Below are 23,681 nucleotides of genomic sequence, written 5' to 3' on the forward strand. Positions count from 1 at the left end.
TTAAAATATACATATATATAGCTTGGGTCAGGTCTAAATCAATTTGTGACTAGGTGGAACTGGCTCTGACTCGATAAGAATCTGGACAATATATCAGGAATCATAACCAAATTTATCCAATCATTTCAAGTCCATCAGGTCCAACCCGACCCATTGACAACCCTAGAGAGAGAAGGGATGATAAATGAAAAGTAAAGAGAGTAAAAACAATTTTGTGACAATATTGTAATTACACGTTGATGATACTCTTGTAATTACATGAAAACTCAATATCGTATCCACAACTAAAAGAGAGACAATGATTGCTTTCAATGGCACTCTTGTAATTAGTAAAAATTCAAAGTGAGAAATAATGGCATTCTTCTAATTATATAAAAACTCAATGTCATATGTATAAATATAAAAAAGGCAATGATTGCTTTCAATGGCATTATTGTAATTAGAAAAAAATGAATGAGATAAATAATGGGATTCTTGTAATTAGAAAATGCTCATGAACATCACACTATTTGTGCCAAAAATAGCAAAATATTTCACATAAGCCCATATAAACTTTACACTCTAGGATTCCATTTTAAGCAAAATGGGCACTCCATCCATACCTATTTTGCTTTTAGTATATATATGATACAAACCATATTTATATAAAACTGGCAATTGGGAAGAAGGGGCAACTTATTGAAAATATGAAGTAGTCATATATGTTTGTTCTAATTATTGTTGCGATTGGACTGTAATTTTAGGACTCTTTCCCATCTCAACAAGCCATTTACCTAGGTAAATGCACTTATTTGAGTAAGTATTTCCCTAAGGATGCATTTGGAAACGGTGCAAATATGTAGAGTGTAAAACGGTTTAGATAAATTGCAAAATTATGTTAGTTTTGCACCGACAAATTTACCTTCTTACCAAACAGACTTTTAGCTGTAATGGATGCAACACATGAATTCCAATAAAGCATATGCGTTTTTTTTTTATCAAATGCCCACTTGAATGCAAATTTACTTCTTTTTTATTGATATACTCTTACATCTTATTATCAATGTAAATATGCATTGGTCAGTCATTTGTCAATGCATAAATATAATGTTGCCAAACATAGGCAAAAGTGAACCAAAGTACAAATTTACTCTGAACCAGGATTTATACTCCACTTGCATCATTTCCAAATACAGCCTAAGTTGTACAATGATAGTTTTATCCAAAATAAAAACAAAAAAAGTGATAAGTTTCAAGAGCGTATTACTTGCCTAGGTAAATGAGCCACTCGAGAATAGTTATTTTCCGTAAGGCTCACTAGTACTGAAATATAAAGGTAGGTTTATTCATTTTTCTGGAACCCACCAACTTACCCTCCCCCATTTCGCAAAAAAAAATGAACAAGTCCTTAGAAAATAGTGTGGCAAAATTGTATATCGACATGGTTCATTGTTAGCTTTTATTTGTCTTTTTATATAGAAGATTTTTTCCGTTAAAATAAGAAATGGAATACTTTTAAAGATAAAACCCTCATAATGCCTCTCTCTCCCCCCCTAACATCTGACCCTACTAGGTCCCACAAAACCCCCTTTCTCCCTCTCCACCCCCAACTTATGATAGTAGTCTTACACAAACTCTTTCTCTCTCTAAGCTACACTGTGTCCCACACAAACCCCTCTCTCCTAGTCTCTCCCCTCTCCCTCTCCTCCCTAAAGCTTCAATCAGATCGTGTCGTGCTAGGCCGGTGGTTCATAGTCCACGGGCCGGCATGGCATGGCCCGCAGTGCCCTGCAAGGCTCGTAATGGGCCGCACTCGACCCGTCTAAAAACTAGCCATTGCCCCCCCAAAGTCCCCCCAACGGCTAGTTTCAGATTTTTGGGTGCTTTTTACATAAATACCCCCCTAACAGCTATACAGGGGGTATTTATGTATTTTGCTTATGGAGGGGAGAAAAGTGACACAAATGCCCCCCAACAACTATATAACAACTAGTTTAGGGGGGGGCTTTTTGGGTAAAGTTATAAATAACTTTACAATAACCAAAATACCCTCCCAACAACTAAAAAATAGTTAGTTTTTAGGGTATTTTGGTCAATTAAATTAATTTCAGTTCCTATCCATTTCATATTTCATTCATCCAAGTATGAAGTATCCAACCATTGTATATTTCTATAGGTGTAAAGTGGGTCGTGTCAGGCCAACACGACATAGCCTGTGGGTGGCCTGCACAAAGTGCGGGCCGTGCCGCCCTCCCTCGTGAAAATTTTGGGGGTCAGCTCGGCATGGCCCACGGCCCAGGCCCATGTCGTTCTGCGGGCCGGGCTGAGCCTTGGGCCAAGTCAGGCTGTGCATTGGGCCAAAGCTATTTATTTAAAAAAATGATAAAAAACTTAAAATTTTAATTTTATATGAATTTTGTGTATATAATTGCTTATATATACAATAATTAAATAAATTAGTATAGTAAAATTAAAAAAGTATTTATTTTATTAATAAATTATTATATAATTATAATTTATATAATATTATATAAAATATATAAAATATATAAAATATATATATATGGGTTGTACTAGCTCGCGAGTCGCGGGTGGTACGACCTGCTCGATCCTGCCGTGCCGTGCCGGCCCGTGGACCTAAAACCCTAGGCCCAGCACAGCCTACATGATTGTGTCGTGCCTAACACGGCCCATGGACTGTCGTGTCGGGCCGTGGGCAGCACGACCCGATTTACACCTCTATATATTTCAATATTTGTATGCTTTGTAATTTGTATCATTCAAATTTAAATGAAATAAAATTCCTATTTGAATTGTTTTATTTATTTATTTTTTGGGTAATCGTAATCCATTCAGTCTAGTCCGGTTCGGCCCAGGCCCAAGGCCCGCCCTATGGCCTAGCCCGGCTTGGCCCAAGCCCGCGGCACAGCACGAGCCTGGGCCGTGGGCCATGCTGGGCCGACCCCCAGATTTTCATCGAGGAGGGCGGCACGGCCTATGACGGCCCACGGGCCAGCCCATCATGGCCCACTTTACACCTCTAGCTTCAATTATGGCATTGGGTCCCACATAAGTGCATAACCCCCTCTCTCTTCATACATTTAATAGAAAAAAATGAACTAATAGAAAAATAGCATTAATTTTCTTAAAAGAAAAAAAGAAAAAATAACATTAACAACTTCATTAGATTTCTAAAGAAAAACATCTATTCTTCATTTTCTTACATTAAAATCTCACTACAATAAATAAAAAATCTTAAAAGGTTAATTCTATATCAAAAAAATAATTAAAATCATCAAAAACAAATTAAAAAATATTTTAAAAAAGATTCCAAGTATAATATCAAAAGTATAGAAAAAAATGAAAAAGTATAACAATTAGGTTTGTAGTAATATTAGAAAGAATATTAAAAAAAATATAAATTAGTTAATTAATCTAAGTTCACTTGACTAAATTAAAAATATTTTGACAAAGATAAAAGAAAAGTTAAATAGAAAATCTGTTGTAACCATCTTCCTCTTCTTTCTCATTCAATCTCATATCATAGGTAAGGAGAGGCCCAATCAACTCATCCATATGCATAGAGTTGAAGCTTCTTGATTCTTTAGTGACTATTAACTTACTTTAATTTCCCATTCCTTTAAAAGAGATCTTAAAATTTTTCTCATTTTCTCTTTCTCATAAAAGATTTTTCGAATGGATTTGAGTCCATTCGCAATATATGTGAATTTAGTAAACACGTTAACAATAAATTCATAAATAGGGATGACAACAGGCGAGTTATGAGAAGCTTTTGTAAATTCTAGACCCTACATGCCTCCCTAAACCTCCCAACCCATACCCACCCCAAAACCAAGATTTAAGAATCCAAACCCTTTCCACACATGACAATGCAAAACCCTCCCCAACCCTATCCTCCATGATTCAAGGGTAATGTGGGTTGGGTTTAGAACCTACATCTAATTTTCCTATTATTTATTGTCACATATATGCAATAAATAAGTAAATTAACATGAAAAAACAACAAAATTTCCAAATATTTGATTAATACATGTGGAAACACATATCGGACTTTCCACTATCACATTCTCAGCTCTCTCTCTCTCTCTTTATTGGAAAAATGGGAGAGCACTCACTCGCTTCTTTCTTCCTCTTGCTCTCTATCTCTCTTGAAATTGCTCTCGCTCGACCTCTTTCTCTCTCTCTCGCTCGCTCGCTCTCTCTCACTCTTCAAACTCTCTGCTCTCAATTCTATAGCCTCTCTAAAGGAGAACCATTGAGATCTCCCCTTCCAAACTCCTCTCCTTTGATCTCTCCCCACTCTCTTGGGAATGGTACTTCCTATTTATAAGGAAAGGGAGGGGTGGTTTCTGCAAAAATCTTTAAGGTACATGGGATCTTTTAGGTTAACTCGACAATTAGGGTTTGAAAGGGTGCATTTAGGGTCACATTTGGGTAAGGGGTATTTTAGGTAATTTTGAAAGGAATGATTTGGGAATTTGGTGAGTGAAGGGCAATTTGGTAATTTGAGGGTTTGAGGGAAAGGGGTATTTTGGTATTTTGGCAAATAAGGAGGATTTTGGTAATTTTGGAATGAGGGGTAATTTGGGAATTAGGATAGGGGTATTTTGGTAACTTGGGAATTAGGTCGGGGGTAATATTGGAATTGGTCCAGGGGGTAATTTGGGTAACCTGTTCAAGGGTATTTTGGGAATTAGGTTCAAGGTAATTTGGGAATTGGTTAAAGGGGTAATTCGGGTAACCTAGTCAAGGGTGTTTTGGTCATTTTAGAAGGATGGGTTTTTTGGGGAATTTGTTTAGGGGTATTTTGGTAATTGGTTCGAGGGTATTTTGGGAATTTGATGTGGGGGTAAATTGGTAATTAGGCTAAGGGTACTTTGGTAATTGGTTAAAGGGGTATTTTGGTAATTTAGTGAAAGAATAATAGGATCCATCCAATGGGCGCCAAGAAGGTTGCGGAATGGGTGGGCGAATTTCAAAAATTTTCCTACCTTCTTCCAACTGGGAATCATATTCCCTAAATTTAGAATTCAATATTCAATGATCTTACTTGAACCATAATCGAACCAGATCTAAACCAAAAGCAAAAGGGAGGAATATACCTGATCCGGAGAAGCAGTATCTCCCAAAGTTGGTGTTCACGCCCAAAGAAGAAACCAAGATCCGCTCCTGCTGAATATGACACAGCTGTGGGTGGAACGGAACCAGCAGAGTACATCCTACACACTGGATCCTTCGCAAGAATCCTCTGGAAACTCTGAACACCGAATCTTCTTCAGTCTTTTCTGCAAGACTGATGTCAAGAACTGGTTTCTTGACTTCTTTCCTCTACAAAGATCGAATCTTGTGAGAAGCAATGGCGGCGGCGGCTGGAGGAGAACTCCAAGGGCGAAGACAGAAGAATTGCTGCTCTTCTCTCTGGAGTTTGAATGAGATCTAATCTCTATTCGCAGGAAGCTTTCTTGCTTTCTCTAAAACCCCTTGGTTCGAAATCTGATATTTTTCTCTCTTAGAGTTTCTCCTCCTTTCTTCTTGATTAAGAAACCTCCTAATTAGGAGTTATCCCAATCCAAATCAGTATTTGGATAAGGGATTGTCTTAATCCTATCTATAGATTAAGTTAGCTTACTCTTGTTCTTATCAGGATGTTACCAAATTCAAATCAGAGTGGATAAGGTTAAAAGGCCCTATCCTTTTGCTAACATAATCTCAGATCCGCCCCAGAGATGGGTGATCACATCAGCCCAGCTCGAAATGGGCTTTTGGCCCATTAAGTGTTCAGTGCTTAATTTGTTTCCAATCTGCTGCCCAGTTGGGCTTCTTTGTATGGCGTGGAACCCAAGCATTGATCTACACACCAACCACATGGGTTCGGCCCAGCCTTTATTACAAGGCCCAGCCGAATTCACTGAAAAGCTCAGTGAACCCCCTGAGCCCATCACATGGACCCTATGGGCCCAACACTTACATTAAGTGGTCCCTGGGCTAAGCCATCTTATAAAAACCCAGGGACTGTGGGCAGGTGCAAGATTAGCCCATCAGGTACTATCCTAAATGGTCTTACACTTAATCTCTCAACCCTTTATGATCAAGCACTGCCCGACAAGCGAGGACCTCTCCCTCGGCTGCAAGGAACAGTGCCGCACTCTCCACTCACATGGATCCCGGGAATTAAAACCATTTGCAAACATTTCAAAACCGTACATATATATGTATATATTAATTTTGCAAAACAAAATTCCAACGATTGAAATCAATTGTCGGCAATTTGGTTTCCATCAGAGAGAGTGCATTCCCGATCATTACCCTTCATCCGACAAAGGGGCTGATCCTGTCACTATGATCACCCACTCAGATGAGTTCTCAGACTGTCCCAACATACCCAGGTTTTGATCCCCATCTAAGGATCTCATTGATTGGCATATCAAAGACAGCCCGATCCGACACCTAGTGAAGTGTCATAATCGGGTCTAGGGGTTAGGTGTAACTTTCCAATTTTGCCCATCTATCTCCAAGGTCCAGGGCAATACTAGAAATCTGGTCCGGTTCAAGGATTCGAGTAATCCCATACTGCATGTGCCTTGGGTCTCACCCTGGTGGCCGAGACAGGCCATCCCAACACTTGGTGGCACACCAGTATCAGCCTTGGCAGGATAAATCTCCCCAGACTTATCCAATGGCTGTGAACATTTAAAACTAACACGAGTCTCTATAAGTGTCCAGTTTTAGGGTCTTACACAGAATCATACCAAACAACATGAATCAAACATGCACTTTATTTATTTACACTAAATAACAAAAGTACATCAAATCGGATTGAAGCTAAGGGCATACAAAACTGTCTAACATTTAGGGTATAAGGTGGGGTTCGACAATGGATTTTAGGGATTTGGGGGTTGAGATTTTGGTTCTTTGGATTCTTTGGGTTTCGGCGAGGTCAGAACGGTTTGATCGGTATTCGAGGGTGAGTTGAGGGTTCAAACAGAGGACCGAGCAAAATCGGGTGCTGACACTAGCAATGGGCTAGGAATTAAGAATTCTAAATTAAGACCATCCATACTTTCCCATCAAAATATAAGTGAGACTTTATGGTGCCAAATTTAATGGTAAGACTAAGGTATCATAGAACCATCATAAAAGTCATTACAATTGTCATTCAAAATTTAATATCTAACCATATCAAGAAAATTAAACAAAATACATAGAAGAACATAACAAAAGGAAATTAATTATAAAAATAACAATCAAATTAATTGTTGCAAAACAACTCTTTGTTTTGCAAGGAACATAACATGTGGTTTATTCAAACCGATCGAATAATCCAAATGTTAAAACCATGTTCTCATAGATTTAATAAAAGAAGTAGTCGAACAACTTGCAACCTCCTTAGATCATAAGACCACATCAATGGAATCCCATGTATTAACAAAAAGTAAATTAAAAAAATCTAAAAAAATTCAAAACAGTAACACCAAAACACAGTAGAGCACCATATTAAAATCAACTTCATAAGCATGCATCTACCCCAAGAATCCACCTACAACCATCATATGAAAACCCTGTAAATTAGAAATACCTAGTTGAAAGGAAGAAGAGGATCATGATGATTTCATAAGGTGGCACCTTCAACAAAGCCATCACATGCTTCAATAAAACCTTACAAAATGTGAACAAACAAAGATCATAAAACAATTTCAAGAAAACCAACTATGGATTAATGTCACGCCATTCTTCAAAAGAGCCTTACATGCCTTGGCAAAATCCTGAACAACGGATTAAAATATTGATACGATTCAATATAGGATATGCTAAGTGTATCTTATCGATCGTGTGTATTGGTCCAATACGCCATTGTATCGTCTAATACAGTCTGATAGGTACCCATACGAAAGCATGTTGAAACCTAAATTGATAATGTGCACACTATAAAAAACAAGGCTAGCATGATGCAAACCTAAGAACCCAAGATGATTAATACCTACAATTATATGCATCTTTACCAAGCCACCTTTTATTTCATGACAGTGAGTGGAATAAATTATCTTTTATTAAAATTAATGTCTACATGTAATCCAAAAAAATCAACATACACATGTGTTAATGTGTATGCCCTCAGTTCATATTGATGTGTTGTACATACTTTTGTTATGAATAAAAGAATGTTTATTTCATGTGTTATTGGGTTGTTCCGCTACATACCCTTAGTTCATATAAATATTATGTAAGAGACCTCAAAATTGTTATAATGTGGACTTTAAACTTCACAACCAGTGGATATATTTGGGTAAGTCTATCTTGACAAAGTTGTCATTCTCGCACTTCCCAAAGTAGTAGAGTTGTGATCTCAGCTGCTCGAGTTATGACCTAAGGTGTGAGGATGAGTTTTGTTGGAAACATTGAATCGGACCAAACCCATTATGTTCTTGGACTTTATGACTGGTGGAACAACTGAGTGTTGCTTTTAATACCTATACTTGATATTGATATCACATTGAGCATCAGACTTGTTTTTCTTTGATATACCAACCAATGAGATTCTTCTAGGGTCAAACATTTGGGTATGTTGGGAGAATTAAGTGTAGTATGTATATTGATGATCAATGTTATAGGTTCTACTACTATGTTAGGATGTAAAGAATATTTTATACAACTTCCTCCTTGGAATCCTGAATATATCAACAATATGATTATCTACATCCTCAATGATGGATCCAATGGTGTTGGAAGTTAGACATCATGTCATAAAAATAAAACAGGAAAAAGACTTTCTCTTGTTTATAGTAGAGATATTAATTGCAAGTGATTAATTGAGTTTGTATTTACTTAATTATCTCATAATGGGGTAAACCAATAGACTTGGGCTTTATACTAGTAAGGTTTCAAGTGTTTTAAGTGTTTAGACACTCAATATGCATGCTCATTTAAGCCATGACAGTTATAGTCGAATTTGCCTATAATGGCTAATTAAAACTTACGTGGCCGACCCCACTAGCTTGTATGAAGCATGTGACATGTTGGCTCTCCCATTAAGTTGTGACCAAAGAACATGTAATCTTCTAAATGGATAAATATTTTTCAAAAATAATAAAGTGCTAGTGGATAATTAAGAGTTTTACGTAGTACTAGTCAAATTACGTGATAGATAAGCTTAATAAGACTAGGATTTGACTAGGTGATAGATTCCAATCTAATGGCTAATTTAAGAGACTTGGGCTCTTTCTAATCTTATCTTAATTGAATTAGAAAATGTAAATAGATTAGGAGAAGGCTCTTGCACCCTCCAAAATCTATAAATGAGAAGGGATCAAACCATGCTTTGTTCTCCCTACTACTTGCATTCGTTCCCCCCCTCTCAATTGTGAGACATTTAAATTGGGGTGGTTTTGCACCTTATTTGACCAGAGCTTATATCCATTGGTCCAAGCACTACTCTAGCCTTGTTTCGGGACAAGAAAACCACCAAAAAATGTGACAAAGGTTGGACTTTTGTTGTTATACTTCCTGAAGAAGAAATCCAAGATCGTAAATATAAAGTTGCACCATCTTCAACTTGTTGTAAAGTTACTGGGAGGATTCAAGCTTGGGTGTGAACACCACTTCGAATTTTGCATTTGTGGATTTTAGCACAAATGGTCTAAGAACCCAATCGGTCCTATGAGAAAAACCGGTTTTCTCATGTCTTCGGTTTTAGCATTAGGATTTATTGAATTTTTTAATTTATGTCTTTCTTATTGTTAGGATTTTTGGAACAATACGATCATTGGATGATCATTTCAATATGTTGAACAACTCCAATAACAAATTACAAAGATTAATATTCAAAATTCATATTATATAAACCAATGGAGTATATAAGCTATAAAATCACATTTATATCAAATATTATTTTTTATTTTAAGAAATTTATACAAATAAAATATAAATAATATAATAATTATTTTAATATTTAAAATTTATAAAATTGCACATGACATGTATCTTAATTTTTTTATAAAATATTAATTAATATTTTAATTTGCATTAAATAATAATGTATTTATTATTTATGAAAACAAAAATATTGTTTACAAAATATTCGAGAATATAATATGAATTGAAGATATCAAATCCATTCATCTACATTTATATTAAAAAAATTAAAATTTTACTTTAAAAAACTTTATAAAAATAAAAATATTAATAATGAAATGATTATTTTAGTAATTAGAATTTATGAATTTTCACATGGCATGTATCTTCAAAATTTTAATAGGTTTGATATATTTTATGTTAAGATTATATATTTTTATAAATTATTAATTGATATTTTGTTTTTATTTTTATAATTACATATTTATTGTTTACAAAAATGAAAATATTGTTTAACAAACATCTGAGAATTAATTTTTTTAGTTGTTTTTTTTGTTAATGTTAAAAATTAAAAATAGTAAAATGGAAAATGATATATTAATTCAAATATGTTATTTTTATAGTTTTCGTGGCTTAGACTTTAAACGAATATAAAATAATAGTGGCTTTGTACATGTATTAATTTGAATAAATCTATATAATATGTGTCTTAGACTTTTGATTGATGCATTATCAATAAAATTGTAGGATTTTTATGCCCACTATATTAATTGTAATATATTTCTTCATATATACCATTAAAATATACAATTTCTATGTATTTATAAATTATTTATAGCTATTTTGATATTAAACTTAATGTTATTAATATATTTATAGAATTTGTATACATTTTCTTAATGTACCCAAGCATTTCTATATATATTTCTTCATCCATATCCACGCATTTCCAGAGCATATCCGTATCCATATCCATAGCCCAGTTGTTCGATATGGCACTTTATACCAATACTTTGGTCCTGGTCCTAAACTCCTCAATAAACAAGTGCGTTATCCCTCTTAGACCAATCAACTCCAACTTTGCATAGAAATTAAAGTTTATTCTATACGTATTTTCTAGAAAAGGTAAAAATATAATAAAGAAATGAGAAATGTAAGAAAGAAAGGCATGTCGAGAGGAAAAAAGTAATAAAAAAACATTGTCGTCATTGCATGGGGGGGGATAGAGTATAGAGCCGTCTAGAAAGTCTTTTTGGGAAGATCTTTTGGTAGCTCTAACAATCAAATGATGCATTGAGCTTTTGCATTAAGATCCGAGCAGCCTAAAGCCCGTTTGGTTAAGGAGTGTCTTTTCACACGTCTTTTTGCGCAAAGATGAATAGAAAAAACGCAAAAGCTCCATTTGGAGCTTCCCAAAAATTGCCTATTTTGGGCTTCTCGTGTCTTTTCGGTGCATTGGCTTTTGACAACTAGATCTACTATGAACCAAACGGGAAAGACGACAGACTGCACATAAAGACGCACCAAACGAGGCCTATGTTTTTCCACATTGAAACAATAGGAAGATGTTGCTCCTCCTCTATATTGAAGTTATACTTTCAATTTGCATGATTTAGTTGGAAGAGAAAGATTAGTAATGTGTAAGGAGAAGATACGAATGGGTTAGGAAAGGAGGAGTCCTATTATGGGTAGTTTTTCATTATATCATGATTTAGAGTCGTTGATTTTTAAGTCTAACCCTCTTTTTTCTTTATATAAAGGGAAAATTCCTGATTAGTACACTGTCTTTGGGCCTAGTGCTACTTTGGTCTCCGAACTTTAAAACGTAATAATTCAGTATATGAACTTTTAAAACATGTCAATCCAGTAATTATCGTTAACCCGCCATTAAGTGGTGTTTGAAAAGATACAAATGCCCTTTAGTGTCATCTAATTCTCCTTATCAACCATCCAAATGTTGACAAAAAATGAATAGTCCCAAATCCTTGCCTCTTCTATTAAACCCCAACTTTCTTAAATAGAAGAGGCAAAGATTTGGGATTGTTCATTTTTATCAATATTTGATGATTGATAAAAAATAAGATTACATTCAAAAGACATTTGTATCTTTTCAAATGCTACTTAATGGCTGATTAAAGATACTTATTAAATTTACACATTTTAAAAGTTTGGGAGTTGAATTTTCGCATTTTAAAATTTGCGACCAAGGTAACAATAGGCTAGAGTACGAGAATTTTCCCTTGTATAAATTTACTTGTAAATTTTTCTTCAACATGAACCGAAGAGTAGGATTAGGAGTGGTAGAAGGGGAAGGGACAAATGAGAGAATTGAGGAAAGGGCTCAGGGCTGCAACTAATATTCTTGTCGGTCCCACCATTTCTCTATTGAAGAACCGAACAGTGCATATTCTTAATAAATAATTCAAAGTTTAAAACAGCTTGTAAGGATCATATTCGGTATTGGGTACCGACTATCAAGAGAAAAGATCATATCCCGTCTTCATTACTCGGACTGATCTAATGGTCTATAATCCATTATTCTGTGGCAGTTATTGAGAACATCTCTCATGATGTTTTCAATACACAGTGGGATGTTCTATGGACGTTGTAAGGGGAATCTTGTGGGGGCTGATTTGATATCCCAAAAGCGGTCATAAAATACGTGCCTGTAACTTCCTGTATAATGTACTTCTATAAATCATTTTGACATGAAACTCTCTCCCCTCCCTCTGAGACTATTGAGTCTTGGCTCTGCAATCTGGTGAAGTAGGGAAGTTACAATGGGAGCTGGAAGGAAAACACAAACATTTACGTTGAACCACGAGAGAGGGAAAGGTCCATTAGCGGTCCGTGCAAACTCTAGTGCTTCTGCTCGTGGGTTGAGGAAAGGAGACACTGGTGGGTTGATATTTGGTTGTACTCATGCTACGATGAAGGAGTGCCTGGCAATGCAGTTGTTTGGTTAGTTCTTTAACTTTCCTAATCTCCATTTGAGGTTATGTAATGATGATTTTGTGGTAACGTTTGCGTTTCGTGCTCTTGCAGTTGGTCTTGTGATTTTTTTTGAATATCCATGTTGATTTTTACTCATTGAGACTTCTAGATCGTGATATATATATTTTTGTAAATTAGGTTTCCAGGATTCGTGAAATTTTTACCTGTTACTCATGAACTTTTATCACTATGTTAAACCATCCTGTTTTCTGGTTACAATTCGTGCTCTTGTATTTCGGTTTGTGGTTTTCTTCAATTCAATGCCCACATCGACTTCTTTTTACTCGGTGGAATGTATTGACAGATGTTTATTATTCATTTATGTATAAATCTTGGCATCATGAATTCATGAAGTACTCGACTCTTTCACAGGATTGCCGGCTCAACATATTTCGTACGTGAGGAATGTTGAACCCGGCCTACCCTTGTTTCTTTTCAATTATTCTGATAGGAAATTACATGGTATTTTTGAGGCTGCATGCCAAGGGCAGATGAATATCAATCCATATGGCTGGACTGATGGGTCTCAGAGAAGCCCGTATCCTGCACAGGTAGGCATGCATTGTGTTATTTCTAATTTACTCGAAATTTTCCATTTAGGAATAATGGATGTATTTGAAACAATGGATAATTATATTACTATTTTTCTCTCCCTCCCCCTATTTTATTAGGTTCGCATCCATGTCAGGTTGCTGTGCCAAGCACTGACAGAAGGGCAGTTTAAACGGATAATTGAGGATAACTATTACAGTTCGAGCCACTTCTATTTTGAGCTGGACCACAAACAGACAAGAGATTTGATTGCATTATTTTCTTCATCACCGGTCCAAGGTAGTACTACCTTACCGAACAGTTCTGTCAATTGGAACACTTTGCCAATGGTCCTTTCAAATCCTATTAGAACTCGTGGAGACGATGGCTCTATAACACCAACTTCAGAGATGGATGTAGGTCAATCAGATCAGTTTAACATGGAATCCTGGCTATCAGGTGCTGCATCTTCCTTGGATGATGTAAGCGAGTCACTAGAAGAACACAAAGATGGGGTTGTTGAGGAAAATTTTGAAAAACAGGAAGAGGTATACCGTAGGCTACTTGAAATATCCAAAACTCGTGAACGTTGCAATTCTTCTCCAAAGGAAAATGCTGAAGACATTGCTAGTCCTTCTATGGTAAATGACAAGCATTCAGAGGGTGAATGCTTTTCAGATGAGCAACGGGTTTCAGAAGAGAATAGAGAATGTCCATTTAACTCCACTGATCCTCATTTCATCATATCTAAGGTTATTAATGCTTTTGTTATCTGTTAACTTTGTCTCTCTAGTTTGGTTATTTGTTTATTCTGTACTCATGTTCCCTAATGCGTTTAATGTAGTTGATGTGGAAAATAGAGCAATTGGAGATAGAACAACTCCAAAAGATGGCAGCATTGGAGAGCAAGCTGGTATTTCTGCTCATAATGTTGGATACTAGATTGATTTCTTTTTGTTATTTCTTACTGATTTGTCATGCATCTTTAATTGCCAAATAATGCCTTTGACACTTTCAAGTTTATTGGAACATTCTAATGCGTTTCTGCATCAAATGTTATCATCATCATCCATGCCTTATCCCAACTATATGGGGTTGGCTACATAAAGCCTGCTTCTCCAATCCATTCTATTTAAAACCATATCCAACATTAAATCATTAGTGCTTAACCGTTTCTTACTACTACCCATGTCCTTTTTGGTTTACCCCTAACTTTGCTAGTGTGAGCATGTCTTACATTGTCAGTCCCAAGCCCAGATAAAGGAGGAGGGTTTCATCAGGTTGGCCAATGACACTAAAACTTTTGCCAAACTCTCATTAATATGGATCCTGATTTGTCTTTTCTGCATCAAATATGTATTAATAAAATTATGAATCAAATTCAGACTATTGGCGAATGTACATTATTGTTAAGAAGGTTGACAGAATTATCAATTAGTTAGGGCAGTAGTATTGAATTTGATTTGATTTTACTTGATGTCCCTCATGTAATCTTCATAGTGTAGGAAGACATTTTTGGAGTTATATGTAAAAGTTGTCTTCCTAGAAGACTCTTGGAGCTAAGGTGGTTATTTCTTCTTTGATGAAAAACACCACAATTTTCAAGGTGATTATTTCTTCTTTGTTATTTGATTTCACAATTTTGCTGATTTCATGTTTGTAAGGTGGTCTTTTGGAGCATAGTGATTTCTTGTTTAGTCCAGACTCAGATCTGAACTATTCGTAGGGGAATCCACAATTCAGCCCTCCAGCAGCCAAGGGTTGATCTGATGAGTTTTAATTGTCCCTTAAAAAACCAGCCAACCAGAAACCTACTTCACCTATTTCTCATGGTTGAACTATTTTATCTTTCAATGCCAACCATGGGCCTTATGACCGGTATTTATGTAATCGATTAAACTCTCTTAGTTTCTCTTTGGTTTCAATCATTTATTGACTACAGTAGACAATATTGAACGTTACACTGATTTATGATCTCTATTCTTCTGTCCAAGTGAGGTGTAATGTATCTTAACAAGTAAACTCTCCTTATGTTACACTGATTTATGATCTCCATTCTGCCAACCAAGTTAGAAGGTCTAATATTGCTTTCATGTTTAACTAGAAATGATCACATGACTGAACATTTATATCTTAACAAGTAAAATCTCTTTTTACCTTAAAATGGTGGCCTTTGCTGGATCAAGATACTAAATATATGCTCCTTGCTCCAAATATCAAACCCTTCACAGAATTCAGTAGACAATATTAAACTCTCCTAAGGTTACACTGATCCCAAATTGTAACAGTCTTTAACATCCAGAATTGTAAGTCTTTAATATTTTTTCATGCTGTTTTTGTCAAGGTGCCATCCTGTCACCTCCTTTAGTAATCCTTTTATTTTAATAAAAATTTTATTATTACTCTTCAAAAAAAAAAAAAAAGGTTACACTGATTTCTGATCTGCATTCTGCTGACTAAATGAGAAGATCTAATATTGCTTTCATGTTTAACTAGAATTGATCACAAGATTGAACATTCATATCTGAACAAGTAAAATCTTTTTGTACCTTAAAATGGTGTAAAATGGTGGCCTTTGCTGGATCAAGATACTAATATATGTTCTTTGCTCCAAATATTAAACCCTTTGCAGAATTCATTATATTCCTTTTCATGGTGATTTTTTTTGGTAATAAAATAAAATTTATCAAGAAATGAAAAAAGAAAGTACAAAGGAGAGTGACCAGAAGTCATTCGAGAGAGGCAAGAAAAAGCAAACAACTCCCAAACAAGATGCCCAATCAGCTGAAATCCAGCAACCAGAAAAACCCAAAAACCAAGGACACCAAAAAACAAACCCACATACAACAGCCCAGGCACCTCAAAAACCTCAAAACAAACTTAACCTCAAAGAGAGCACAAACAAAACACACTTCACCCCCCCCCGAGAAAAAACAACAAACTCTCACAGCAAAATTTAACACAAATTCAACATCTCCTTGGAAAGCAATTTATGAGGTCTATCATTTCTTCCTTAATCTCATTTGGTATGATGTGGGAAATGGCCAAAGAGTCTTGTTTTGGGTGGATCTTTGGATAGGTAAACATTCATTAAAGGTCTAACTTCTGTTGCTCTATGCACTTTCCATTTACAAATTCAAGCCCATTTCTAAGTTTGTGAGCGTCTCAACTTTGGGTTTAAATTGGGACTTTGGTTTCAGAAGGGGTCTTAGGGATTCAGAATGTGAGTCTCTCATCTCTCTTTTGGCCAGACTTGACTCGTTTTTTTTTGGATCAAATTGTTGAGGATACTAGGGTATGGTCAATCTCCCCCAATGGTCTTTTTACTTACACTTCCTTCTTTAACTTCTTAACTCAGCCAGCTATCTTGGGGGCAATGTTCCTGGTGAAAGAAATTTGGAGTAAGGCAATCCCTCCTAAGATTCAGGCTTTTTTTTGGGAAGTCTTCCTTGGAATGACAAACACTTGTTATATGCTGCAGAAAAGAAGGCCAAATAAGTGCCTCTCCCCTCATGTGTGCAGCCTATGTAAATGAAATGGTGAAACTGTTTCCCATATCTTTTTATTTATTTTTGATGAATCCATATCTTTTTATTTTTCCCTTTTGTGCTTTGTATTTGGGGACATCTTCTTTCTCTTTTTGGGTGCAGGTGGAATCCCCCACAGGAGGTGGTGGGCCTTTTTGACCCTAGCTTCATGAGGCAACCAAAACAAAGAGGAAGGTTATTATGGAAAATAGTGAGGGCTGCCTTGGTGTTTGGACTATTTGGGAAGAGAGAAATGGAAGAATTTTCAATGAAAAAAGCAGATCAGAGATGGAAATTTTTGAAACAATAAAATAAAAAACTGCTCACTGGGTAAAAACTCTGGAAGACTTCGAAGTCTTCTCTTTGAATGACACCCTCAGAAGTTGGAAGGAAGTGGCTGTATCAGCCCAAGGAAAAGAAAAGTTTTTTATGGAGTGGAGACCCCCAGAAACAAATTTCATGAAGCTGAATTTTGATGGAAGTTTCCTTGGTAACCAAAATGTAGCGGGGATAGGAGGTGTCTTCAGATTCAGGAGGAAAGGTGTTAGCTTTGTATTCAGGGCCTCTAGAAAATGGGGACGTACTGACTGCAGAGCTAATTGGACTCCTGTAGGGATTAAAATTTTCTAGGTACTTTGGGTTCCTTAATTTGGAAGTGGAAGGGGACTCTCAAGTGGTCATTGCTTGGACAAGATGTAGCACCCAAATCCCATGGATCTATAGGCATAATTTTAGGGAGATTGTGAGCATTGTAAGGGAGTTAAATGTTACTTTCAAATGGGTGATAAGAACAGCAAACGGGATGGCAGATACTCTAGCTAAATAAGAGGCTAGGAGACCCCAATTGTTTTAGGCTGAACTGTAAACTGTAATTTGGAAAAGAACACTCTCACCCTGTTGTAATTTTCTGTTCTAACTCTAATAAAATATTTTCTCATTGATCCAAAAAAAATTTAACACTAGCCATTAAAACTTCTTGAGGTTTTGTTGGTCTTCAAAATCTTCTTGTTTGGTCTAATCCCAAAGAGCCCTTTTAGTCTAGCAAAAGCCTAGACCAGAATATCTTGATATTTCTCTGTTTTTTAGGCTCAGTTTGAAGGAGCACAAACACAAATATTTAGACTGCAAAACCTTGTGTTTTGTATTATTTTGTATGTATTTGCACTGTACATATTTGTATTTGTACTCTATCCAAACTGGGCCTCAAGATTTCTATTTGCTAAAACATTCTTCCTGAAATCCCCCAAGCAAGAAGGGTTCTCATTAATCCTTTCCAGCTCCAGGACTGTGTTTTTCTCAAAGAGCTGGACATCAACCAAAACTTCAGTTTTTTTCACTAGCAACTTCTACTGAACTAAATGTGTTTAAATCAATGTGGCCTGCCTCAATCATTGGAGGGTGCAACTGGAAATCTCCAAGATTCACCTCCCAAAACAAACATGCCTAGAGCTTTACCTACATCCACAGCTGTGTCCATAACCTTAGTTAGGTCAATAGCTTTATCAATCTGATGAGTCTCATCTGTACGAACTTCTTCCTCACCATCCTCATCAGAAGATAGGGCCCATCAGGACATTTTCCAACTTCAGTCTCTGTCAAAGGTCTTGTTCTGCATGCCCTCTTCCTGTTGTACACTTTGGGCCCTGAGAAATCCTGGTTTCACATCTGTTTCTTCTCCCCTCCTCTAACCTTTCACTTCTGAGGAAACAGCGTCAACCAAATCAGAACAAAGGCCTGTTCTGCCCCTTCCTCTAAGCCCTTCTCCAAAGTGAAAGTCTTAGCTGCAACAGGGTTAAACCCCTCCACTATGCCCTCTCAGCCATTATGAGAGATCTGTTCTGAGACCTGGTTTGTGGAAGGAGATTGTCAAATGGTGATTAACTGGTTTCAATCAAAGCTGAAGGCCCTTGGTGTTTAAGAAACAAAATAATAGAAGCTATGGCACTGGCACTGGTTACCAATCTGAACTGCTCGTTCGGTTGCATACCTAGGTCTGTCAATAGCTGAGACAGGCTAGCCAGACTTGGGGTGAACAAGAGGGAACCGGAGTGGGGCACACCAGGTCCAGTGGTATCATTTGTAATTTAGAGTGTTTAGTTACTTGTTGATATATGTTAGCTTATGGCTGTTTTGAATTATGAGTTACCCATCCATTCTCTTGTAGTGTAGGGTGCCTCTTTCTTTTTTTAAAAGGTATAGGGTCTCTCTATCTTTTCCTGTTGTTATGTGATAAGGTTACTTGTTTTTTTATTGGGCATATGACCATTTTGAATTTGTAGTAATACCTTTTACACCTACTGATGCTTAGATCATCTGGTTAACATCTGCTTGCTTTGGCTTTCTAAATTGATAATTTTCTTTTTTATTCAAGAAATGCAGATTTGGTTTTCACAATTCACGGTTATTAAGAAACTGCTGCTGGCACAGTTTCTGATCTTATTATGGACTTCTTCATTAATGTACTTTGTGAAAATAACGGTCATTATTCTAGTTATATTATCTATTGGAGTTTTGAGAATTTCAGTCTATGTATCATGTTTTAGATTATTTGCTTTGGCTAATGCTTGTCCTGCCATTCCCATCAATTCTTGAAGAATGTCTTCTTTTTCTTTCTGTCTGAGTTTCTCTTAAGGTTTATATTTTGTTGAAGATTGTTAGTGTAGGGGTATTTCTGTCTTTATACTTATGTTGAGGTTGCTGATATGTAATATTATATTAGAACTAGTGTCCCTCACTTAAATAAGGCACATGTGTCTTTTCCATTATATTAATAATATAAAAACATGAGTAACTTTCCCTAATTCGAACCAAACTTTTCTTCTCTCCTTTTCTCCTCCTTTCTCTCTCTCTTCCTTCCCTCTTTCTTCCTCTTTTTCTTGGCTGTTATCAGACTAACAGAACTCAAAGGCAGGCCAAATTATAACATGGTATTAGAGCTCAACTAAGCAACTCGGATCTGCCCAGATTTCTGTTCTCTACGCACTCAATCTAGGGTTTTCCCTTGATTTCTCTGCCATCGATTGGAGATAAGGGAAAGGGCTGAAAAGGAGTGGTCGCCCTCTTCCCTTGGAGGTTTCTATGCCTCCAGTTGTGTCTTGTGTAGTCGGTTGCTGTGGTTTCTAAGAAGCCCTCCCCTAATCGATGAAGAGAAGAGGGCTGGTTCGTGTGGTGCAGTGGGTGTCTTGTGTGGACTGATTTTCTTCTCGTGTGGTTTGTCTTTCAAGTAATGAGGTAAGAGATTTCTATGCATATTTTCTGTTATGAATCAAGTAGGAATTATGTTTCAGATCGTATGATGGGATTTCAGACTGCAGTGTGCTAGGGTTTATGCTGTTTTTTTTGTGTGATTCGAAGGAGGAATGGTGCTCATATAGTGGTGAGATTTCAGGTAGTCGTAGGGTAGGGTTTGTGGTGTAAAGAGTGCAATCTTCATCAATAACAAGTGCTGAAACCAATGTGATCAGTGTGATCAAACATCGTGCAGTGTGTCGAATTCAATGATAACAGAATTCAACAATAGGAGATAACAGTGATAGCAAATCTAATGTGATGATACCTACTGACTATCTGAATGTTCAAATGACCTCCATTAAACTGAATGGAGAGAATTATGTACCTTGGGCTAAATCTGTAGAAGTTTTTCTGAAGGCAAAGAAGAAGGTGAAACACATAAGGGAGGAGAAACCCTCCACTGATTCTCATGAGTATGAAGAATAGGAACAAGAGGATGCACAGATTATCACGTGGTTATGGAATAGTATGGAATCCAAGATTAGTGTAAATTTCATGTTTCTTGACACTGCCAAAGATGTGTGGGACCATGCTAAGAAGTTGTATTCTGGTAAAGACAATACAACCAGAGTATATCAGCTATATCAGGAATACTTTAATCTACAACAGGGCAATCAGAGTTTTGAGGAGTACTATGCTAGTATGAGAAACATCCGTAATGAGTTGAATATTTATCACCCCCTCACTTCTGATGTCAAAATTCAACAACAACAGAGAGAACAGCTTGACGTGACTCGATTTTTGGTGGGGCTGAAATTTGAGTATGAACCAATACGGGCTCAGATACTAGGAGGGTCAGCTCTCCTTTCTTTAGAAGAGGTGTTTGCTCAACTTCAGAGGACTTCTATTGGATCTATTGAGAACTCTAATGTCTCAGATAGATCAGCCTTTGCAGTGTCAAGGGGCCATGGTGTTAGAGGTGGAGCTCGAGGAGCTCAGTCTGGCCATGGTGGTAATAGTGGTCCGGTATATGGCTGGAGTGGTGGTGGTGGACCTACATATAACCGTGGTGGTGGTCGTACTGGAGGTAGAGATTCAGGGGGAGCCCGTGGTAGAGGACGTGGCTCAGGTCCGAGGAGGTGTACTCATTGTGGTATGGATGGACATACCATTAATTATTGCTATGACTTGCATGGTCCACCCTCAACCTGGGCCAATCATGCCATGACTAGTGACACCAGTTCCAGTTTTAGACAGGAGAATCGTTCAGCTGATCAGATGCCTCCTACATCCACAAATGGTTCTGGGAAGGAGATGGTGAGTGTTCCCCGTGATTTGTATGAGAGGTTTTTCCAATCCACATCTCAGCAGAACACGACTACTTTCGCACACTCAGGTATGGCTTGTTTGGCATCCATACCCAATCCCTGGATTATTGATTCTGGAGCCTCCGATCACATGACTGGAACTCCAGGTGTGTTTTCTTCTCTCTCTCATTGCTCAACATCACAATCTATTATCCTTGCTAATGGTTCCACATCCTCCATTTGTGGTGTTGGTAATGTTGACCTGGACCTTGTATCCCTATCCTCGGTTTTGTATGTCCCTAAATTTTCGTTTAACCTTATGTCCGTTAGTAAGCTGACCAAGTCACTTAATTGTTCCATTACCTTTTACCCTTCTATGTGTGTTTTTTAGGATCTCAAGGCGGGGATGAAGATTGGTGGAGGGCATGAAGCTGGTGGATTGTATTATCTTGACGGTGGTGGAAGAACATTAACAAGTCTCCAGTCATCTCTCTCTCCTTTCCAGTGGCACTGTCGATTTGGTCATCCTTCACTGAAAGTTTTGAAATCTTTGGTTCCTTCGTTGAGTCAACTTTCTGTTTTAGATTGTGAGTCGTGTTAGTTTGGGAAACACCATCGTGTTCCCTTTAGTTCTAGGGCTGATAACCGTGTGTCGAGTCCTTTTTCTTTGATTCACTCGGATGTTTAGGGTCCTTATAAAGTGATGTCATACAATGGATATAGATATTTTGTCATTTTTGTTGATGATTTTTCAAGGATGACGTGGCTCTATTTAATGAAAGAAAGAAGTGAATTGTTTACCATCTTCCAGAATCTTTATGCTGAGATTTGCAATCAGTTTGGGGTTCACATTAAAATTTTTCGTTCTAATAATGGTCGTGAATATTTATCTTCATCATTTCAAGAGTACTTGGACCAACATGGCATTATACATCAGACCTCATGTACCTACACCCCACAACAAAATGGGGTGGCTGAGAGAAAGAATCGTCACCTCTTGGAAACAACACGATCCCTCATGCATCACATGAATGTTCCCAAACGCTTTTGGAGTGATGCGGTGCTTACTTCTTGCTTCTTGATTAATTGGATGCCCACGTCTATCCTTGATGGTCGTTTCCCATTTACTACCTTGTTTTCCACCTTGTCTCCGTTTCCTCTTTCTCCTCGAGTATTTGGGTGTGTCTGCTTCGTCCATAATCTGGGCCCCGGGAACGACAAGTTAGATGCACGATCCCTTAAGTGTATCTTCCTTGGCTATTCTCGGACCCAGAAAGGGTATAAGTGTTACCATCCTAGTTCTCGACGTTCCTTTGTGTGTGCTGATGTTACATTCTTTGAATCTACTCCGTTTTTCTTGGGGTGTGGTGATGCTTCTTCCTCCTCATCACCTCCCCCTCTTCCACTTCCAGTTGCCGATTCTGTTCCCCTTGTTCCAGCCGTGACCAAGTCTTTGCCTCCAGTGCCACCACCTATTGAACGCCCACCTATCCGTCAAGTGTATACACATCGCCCACGTGTACCGGCTGCTACTCCTCCGGCTCCATCACCGTTGACAGATCCGGCAGTTGTCTCCACACCAGCCTCAAACCCAGTATCTGATCTTGATCTTCCCATTGCCTTGCGGAAAGATAAACGCATTTGCACCCTTCATCCTATTTCTAATCATGTTTCACTCACTCACCTTTCCGCCTCCCATCGCCAGTTTATCTCTTTGTTATCCTCAGTTGTTGTTCCTAAGGATGTCCAGGAAGCCCTTGCCTCTCCAGGGTGGTGCTGTGCAATGGAAGAAGAGCTCTCAACTCTACTTCATAATCATACTTGGGACCTCACCGCTCTTCCTCCTGGGAAGCAGGCTGTTGGTTGTAAGCGGGTTTATACTGTTAAATATTTGCCTGATGGTAGTGTTGAGCGCCTGAAAGCTCGACTGGTTGCAAAAGGGTACTCCCAAACCTATGGTATTGACTACACAGAGACCTTCTCCCCAGTTGCTAAGATAGGGTCGATTCGTGTTGTAATCTCTCTTGCAGCTATGTATGATTGGCCCCTATATCAGCTTGATATCAAGAATGCCTTTTTGCATGGTGATTTTCTCGATGAGGTCTACATGGAGCAACCACCAGGGTTTGTTGCTCAAGGGGAGGATGGTAAGGTATGCAGACTAAAGAAGGCTATATATGGGCTTAAACAGTTTCCTCGAGCATGGTTTGGTAGGTTCAGTGAGGTGGTAAAGAAGTTTGGT

General features: G+C 37.4%; 1 protein-coding gene across 2 annotated transcripts in view; it reads left to right on the top strand.

Moving 5' to 3' along the window:
• Positions 1 to 12,492: 12,492 nt before the first annotated feature.
• Positions 12,493 to 23,681, top strand: part of LOC104604166 (influenza virus NS1A-binding protein) — a 71,755-nt gene continuing 60,566 nt past the window's right edge. For both annotated transcript variants that reach the window (XM_010268425.3, XM_010268426.3), the window contains exons 1-4: positions 12,493 to 12,810; positions 13,216 to 13,394; positions 13,515 to 14,126; positions 14,219 to 14,287. In XM_010268425.3, the coding sequence (XP_010266727.1) occupies positions 12,630 to 12,810; positions 13,216 to 13,394; positions 13,515 to 14,126; positions 14,219 to 14,287 (1,041 nt within the window). In that variant the 5' untranslated portion in view covers positions 12,493 to 12,629. The remainder of the gene's footprint in view (positions 12,811 to 13,215; positions 13,395 to 13,514; positions 14,127 to 14,218; positions 14,288 to 23,681) is intronic.

The sequence above is a fragment of the Nelumbo nucifera genome, chromosome 2, assembly GCF_055504915.1.
Source record: "Nelumbo nucifera cultivar China Antique chromosome 2, China Antique-T2T, whole genome shotgun sequence".
NCBI classification, from domain to species: Eukaryota; Viridiplantae; Streptophyta; class Magnoliopsida; order Proteales; family Nelumbonaceae; genus Nelumbo; species Nelumbo nucifera.